Genomic DNA, 7274 nt, shown 5'->3' with positions numbered 1-7274 from the left:
CTCGCATCAGCGGCGCTCCCATCACCACAGCCTAAAGCATGGCTGCAAAAGGAGCAGCACCAGGAAGGCTGGCAAATGTTCAGCAAGGAAAAAACTTACTCTGAGAAAAGGTACAGACTTCTGGAGGGGCAGAGGCAAAAACCGGGGGAAAGAGGACCAAGAGGATTTGGGCCCACTCTCTTCCACATTTAATAGCATTAGGTTCTAACATGCAATTTGGACTAAAAGACTAATTCTTTCCTGTGGTTTGATGGATGTTAACATCCTCTTTTTTATTACTCTTTAATAATGTATTACATAACATTCTGATACACTAATTACCATCTCATGTCATAGCAATTTTATTAAGAGCTTATACTTACAAATACCCACTCTGAAACAATTTCAGGACTTTTTGCCATTTTCTCTGAACTACGCTTGTTGAAGCACTGGCACTGCTCCGTGCACCTTCCAGTAACAACACACCTCTACACAAAGCTGTCTCCTGAGCCCTGGGAGCCAGGCATGGATTCTTCTTGCGTTTAGTCTCAAAGACTTGTAAACAAGTTACTTTTAGCACACTAGGTTGTGATTAAACACTGGTAACTCAGCCCTGTTAGGTTCCTGTACCTGCTACAGCTCCAAATCCAGAAGCAATGCGAAGAGAGAAAAATTCCTTTATACCAAGTAATGGAAAATTTGTTAACTATTCTGCAGTTAGTGTTTGCTCATTAATATGTTATCATCTCACCAGGCAAGACTTGGTACCATGAGGTATTTTTCTGTATAAAACTGCTAATGCCATCGGGATTGTCCAAATGGGATCATCATCATTAAAAAGATTACACGGTGAGGAAAGTGATTATGACAACATCTCAGTAGAAGGATTACTAATCACAAGTAGAATCCTGGTACAAATCTCATTCTCTGTATACAAGAAAGGACACAAAATCTTTTAAACATAATTTATATACATTTATGGCTTTATACAACAAACTGTCAGGGATTGTTCTCATGTGTCTGTAGAAGTACATCAGGCACTTTTTCTGAAAATATCCACGCATGAATTTTAATTTTGCAATGTGACTAAGTCAGAGCAGTGAAGCGTTGAAGAGCTGTCACGCCACTCGCAAATAGAACTAGCAGTATGTACATGCCAATCTCTCAGATATTGCTGGTTTGTGGAACACCTTCAAAAAAGAGGCCAGTTTTCATGTTGAATAATTTGCTTTTTGCTTGCATAAACCATGCTGCATCTTATATTACGATTACCAAAATAATAATAATAATAATGAGAATACCTTATTTAAAATCAGTCATAAATTAAGAATCCTAGCAATTTCATAATGAAAATATGAATTTCAAATCAGTAAAAAAATAAAAAAGTACTAACATACATCCAGTGGTTTAACAAGTGCAAATTTTATACTGTTTTATAATTGGTCCAATTTTAACTTCTCAGGGATGCTCTGTTGACCTAAGCCAATAATAAGCAATATGATTTTTGCTTATAAGTGTAGGCAAACTGTCAGTTTATCAAAGCAGAGCTTTCCAATTAATGCATCTACTACCTAAACATATATCATATAGCTATATTATGGAAACAATACATCTTTATATTTAAAATATCTCAACAGCTCTATAATACAATAAACTTTTAATAACAGTACAAACCAGAGAAAAGTCAAAAACAAGGCTGCATAGGTAAGATCATCTGCACAATTCACAAACCAATCATTTACAACAATTCTGACAAACTAAGTTACTCCAGAAATTTGGTACTTTTACTGGAAAAGGATTTATAACTAGAGGTCACATAATGTTTGTTTTCAAGGCAGACAACATGCTCCTTCACCAACTTCACAGTATTCCAGAATTACAATTGCAAAACATTAGAATGGCACCACAAAAAACCCACCCAAAAACAGAACTAAAAAAACCCAAACAAATGAACAAAAAAACCCCCTCAAAATTTAAAAAAAAAAAAAAAAAACCAAAGCAAAAAAAGCCAAATAGACCATGCAGCCCAAACCTCTGACTACCTACAACTGTTTCCTCACAATAATTAGAAGAGCTTTCTACAGACTGTTGTAAGGTAAGGCTACATTTATGTTATTCATATAAAAGGAAAGGAATAAAATAGCTGTTTACAGGAAGTTATACAGTAGCGGTAAATAATAAACAGGAGGTATATTGTTAAATGTAGCACGTTCAGCTGCATCCCCATGGAGCACAGCATTGATTACTTCTTTCTTTACATGCAGAGGTGGATTTTGTGACAACTTTGGCCTATGGGTATCAGTGCCTAATTGGGAGCAAACATTTTTGCACATGCAGCAGACAGAATGATCTTCAGAAACCCCTGTATGAGCCCTCCACTTGCTCCACTCTCAGGATTTACTACCATGTTTCAGAGACTAGGCATTTGATGGTGAAGATGCTACTGGAGATATTTGCCTGCAAAAGCAGGTGGCTTCGTTCAGGCTTTGGCACTAAGAACATTTGATTTTGCTCAAAACAAGTTCAAAGACCAATTTCACGCCAGGGAAGATCCTGTATCACATCAGCCTCTGGAACTGCCTGACAACCGTACAGAATATCTAAAAAAGTAGGACCAGCTGTAATTAGTAGTGATTTAAGCCCAACAGGGAGCTAAATGCTAGCACATCAATAAATACATTGCAGAGCTTTAGGAAAGTCATAACAGGATCATTAAATATATGGCTTGTTACTAAACTTCATTTACTTGGCATGTCCTGTTTCCTTCTCCACCATACACCATCACTACAGGGAAAATACGTTTCAATTAGGACACTTTCTGGTTGTGAGCTGTTTACACAAAAGAAAAATCAGTGTAAAAATATTTGTTTCTCCCCTTATTCATAACAGCCCGCCCTAGCAAAAAAACCCCAAACTGTTAATTCTGTCAGTGCATTATAAAAAAGCTCCAAGAATTTCTGTAACACAAATGTTGTGTAGCAACCAGTGAAAAGACAGGGGAGGCCTCTCATTCACACTTCCATGAAAACTGCATCATGCAATTACAAAAAATCAGAAATCGATTCGTCTAAGACCTAGTCCTGAAAAAGCTCAGGTAGCTGTCAGTGTGCTTACTCCAGCAAGACCAGGTTTTTCCACAGAAACAAGATCTCTGTTATTAATGCTCTCCCCTATCCTAAACCTCATGCATTTGTATAACTTTGGCACTTACTTCATCTTTCTTTTTGAAAAAAAGTAATTTTTTGTCCTGCAATAAGGTCAAAGTTTTAGCCTCCCACTCAAAAGTAGCATTTTTGCCTCTTCAAATCTACCGCTTTACAACAGAAACACTGATGAACCCTACAATAGTGCTAATTAAGACAAATGACAATTTTGTCCTTAATTTTACTACAATTACAAATTTTCCCCAAAAGGTCCTGCTCTTGAATGCACAAACATTATGAGACCTCCATGAAATAAATATAAATGTGAAGCATTGTACAAGCATCTTAACAATGAATACTTAACACTTCGTGGTAGTTAAAATGGTAATAGAAGCAGATGACATTTCTAAAAATGCATATATAAAACTGATTAAATATTTCTAAACATAAAGTTGTCTATATTTATACATCACACAACAAAAAAAGGGACAGAAATGTTTTGTATTCAAGATCCTTATTAAGCTTTTCTGTTATCAGCACTCCCAAGTGCTAGGGAAATTTATAAAAACATGTACTTAATCCAGTTAAAATACTGTACAAAATGAAGAGGTTATGAATGCTGCCAGATCTCAGATTTACTTTTTTTAAAGTTGCCTATGTAACAAAAGTAGATTTTAATTATAAGAAAAATAACTTGGAAAGTATTCCAAAAATTATCTTAAGCCCAACAATAAAGTGATTAATCTGACAATGAAATCCAGATATATTCTTGCATAAATTTACACAAATACAGGTAAATTATCAAATAGTATTTAACCACTACTGGTTGCTTTGAATAGTCAGTGAGTTTAGTAGGATCATATTTAACAGGCTATTCTATTCCCATATGAAATGTGTGGCAATTTTGAGTAAAATAAAGCAGTTCATACTGCTGCAAGGCAAGTCCACAGTTATCTCAATTTCATCAAAACACAGGTAACATCAGCGAAGGTTAAACTTACTTAGGGCATGAGATCATCACAGTATTCTTACAAAAGTTTATAAACTTTTCTTAGACCGAAACAGATAGTCTTAAAAAACAATTCTTCTTCTACAGATCATACTGTACAAAACTGAAAGCACAACATGATGTAAGTAAGAGTCTTTGCTGTGATTATATGGTGTAGTGAATTTGGCACTTCAGAGTAACGAAATTTCCAATGGCACAGTTCTTATCTACAGCAGCACATAACCTGCAAACCTTGGGCAAACATCCTGTACAGGAAAATACTCTCTCTGCTGCCAACTCTGACGAAAGGAAGGCAAAAGGAAAAAAAAACCCAAAAAACCAAAAAAAAGTTAGTGCATGCGCACAGCTTTGTCAAGAAAATTAAAAGAAAGGTGAAGGACATCTTTGTACTGCTTTTCTCAGTTCCTGCTGTCAGACAAGTCTGGAGAATTTAACCATAGCCTAGGAAGAAAGAAAAAACAACAAAAAAGAACAAATTAACATTCACAACAGATGAATAAATAAATCTATTAAAATATGCTCAAGCTAGCTTTAAGATATTTAAATGGGGGAAAAAAATTATTCATTACTGGCTAGTAACCAGCAAGTTTTTTTTGTTTAGAACATCGATGACAAAACATTAGTGCTCCACATGAAGTAAGAGAAGTTGGTACTTGACAGTCCTAATGCACCAGTGCAAACCTGACTCTCAAACTAACAAAGGACTGGAAAGTGACTGACTGTTACTGAGGGAGTTCACATGCCAACACAGAAGTACTCCCAGATTTTAAGCATCTTGATATTTCTTTCTTTTCCGTTTAGCTGTTTTGCAGATTTATTATGAAAAGCACAGCTTACCTCCTACTACATCCTAGCCTGACACCCAACTGTGTGTGGTTGTCTTTACGCTGTGCTGAAAACTTTGGTTAGGCAATACACTGTCAAAGTTAAAATCTAACGTTTCTCCATCCATAAGGTCATTACGGATAATCGACTCCATGTCACAGTCCAACCGTTCAATTAACATGTCATCTAAGTCACTGGGAAGCTTCTCCTGGTGGAGGGAAACAATTCCCACCCTCCCGTAGCCATTGCAGCTGTTAACAGGGGCATACGGATTCATGGCATTCATCTGCATCGGGTGACTCATAGGCACTTGTAGCGAAGTCTTCACTGTCGACAGGCGGCTTAGCCCCGACGTGTGCGACATGGTGTTCACTGTGTGTGACAAGGCACGGCCATTGACTGCTGGCTGGTTATGTCCCTGGTGAGGGCGGGCGTTGGGGTTCATCATTTTGTTGTGGGGTGGCTGGCTGCCATAGTTGGGCACCACCGAGTTGGCGACCATCAGCACACTTTGGCCCAGCGCCCTGCCGCCAGCCTGGGAAACACCAGTGTCCACCGATGCCAGGATATCGTTGTGCGGCGGAGAGTCGGAGGTCAGTAACTCCTTCAGAAGTCCCGCAGGACAGTTGTATTGGCTCATCGATCCGTAGCTTGACTTACTGTCTTGAAGAGTCTGCATAGGAATCTGGGACAAGGAGCTCATGCTAGCTTGAGCGTAAGTGAATTTCCTGTAGTCAGGATTTGGTGAACCTATACTTGTGGTCGAGGATGCGAATGAGTAACCTGGTGTTTGCTGCATCAGGGTGGCAGATGAAGACTGGGTTGACACAGTCATTGATGTATTAGGTGATAAGAGATTGAGATTATCCAAAAGATTTTCCATGTTCTCAGAATTACTCATCTCTGAAAGGCTTGGGAGAGTAGAAGTCATTTTGGTGGTTGATGATGGGTATACCATGGAGTGCACATCCCCATCTCCAAGGTCATCTTGCTCTGGCAAAATAGGAGAAAGTCTTCCACTAATTGTGCTAGCATTAGAGCTCGTTCTAGGTCGAAATGTACTCCAGTTATCAAAGTCATCATTACTGTGAGAGCTGGGACTTGCAGGCCACTTTGAGAACTGTGATCCAGGGCTGTCACCATTTCCCTCTTGACCAGACTGAAGAGATGCTTTTTTCTTGGCAGCTCTGCCTCTGCTTTTGGCAAACTTGCTGTTGTTATCCATGGATGCTGCTCGCCTCCTAGGAGATTTGCCACTCTTCCCTCCTTCAGGATTGAGCATCCACCAGGAACTCTTCCCTGTTCCTTCATTCTGCACTCTGATGAACTTGCTGTGCAGAGACAGGTTGTGACGGATTGAATTCTGAAAAACAGAATAGCATGTAAGAAATGGAGAAGACATGCATCTTTTATGGCATACTAACACCTGCTTTTGTAAGCATACTCTCATTTTGTTTGAAAACACAGGGGTAATCATTAAATAAGAAAACATGCCAGCCTGGAAACCTCTTTTATCTGCTCATCGCTCTGAACTGGCTGAAACAAGCTTGCAAAGAGCCACCACGTCAACTTGTCTGTCATCTGCCTCCATTGCATCTGACATTATAAAAAGTTCAATAAAACTGCAGGAACCGTTCTGAAATAAAAATTCCACATAAAGGAGAAAAAATAAGCCAGAAGATCAAGATTACTGAAGTGAGTCATCTAATGGGTGAACCTGACTGTATTTATGGATATTTTTTTAATTATTATTTTATGTAAAGTTCAGGAATGTTAGATTCTGTTCTATGGTCCTTGTAGTGGATTTTCATCCTGCACATCCCAAAACCCAACAGACGTGCAACACACAAACTGTCACTATTGCCACTGAGCATTAGTGAGGTTTATATCACTTGTGTTATATAGGAAAATACACATAGAAAAAGAGTTGAGGATTAAGTTCTAATTTTTATAAGTAAACATCATAAATTGCCTAAGAAATCATAGAAGATAAAGGCATATAAAGAACATAGACAAACTTGTAATGAAACCCTTAGTCTTAAAATCATCATTCTCTTTCAAAATCAACATTTTAATATGGAAAATTGACTCTTCAAATACCTGAGGGCACCAGATATCTTGTGCCAAGAATGGCCAGAGGTACTGGAGCTTTTTTTGACCTCCTCAGCCATGAGTAATGTTTCATGTTTTGTTCTTAAATACAGACAAATAAAATTTAAAAAAATCCAAAATGGAAGACCACAGGCTGACCTGTTAACAAGAGACTAATCTTTGCACTACCAAGCTGTAAAAAAACCTATTTTGTGCATATAATTTTC

At 38.0% G+C, this 7274-nt stretch overlaps 1 protein-coding gene across 1 annotated transcript; it reads right to left on the bottom strand.

Moving 5' to 3' along the window:
• Positions 1-317: 317 nt before the first annotated feature.
• On the bottom strand, positions 318-6313 carry FOXO1 (forkhead box O1). The gene is made up of 2 exons (XM_005420839.3): positions 4969-6313; positions 318-4572 (listed from the first exon to the last, which is right to left on the bottom strand). Exon 1 carries the CDS (start codon positions 6236-6238, stop codon positions 4982-4984), a length of 1257 nt encoding a protein of 418 aa, XP_005420896.2. The 5' UTR covers positions 6239-6313; the 3' UTR covers positions 318-4572; positions 4969-4981.
• Positions 6314-7274: the final 961 nt, after the last annotated feature.

This window comes from Geospiza fortis, unplaced genomic scaffold (assembly GCF_000277835.1).
Source record: "Geospiza fortis unplaced genomic scaffold, GeoFor_1.0 scaffold194, whole genome shotgun sequence".
NCBI lineage: Eukaryota > Metazoa > Chordata > Aves > Passeriformes > Thraupidae > Geospiza > Geospiza fortis.
This window is presented reverse-complemented; position numbering and strand designations above follow the sequence as displayed.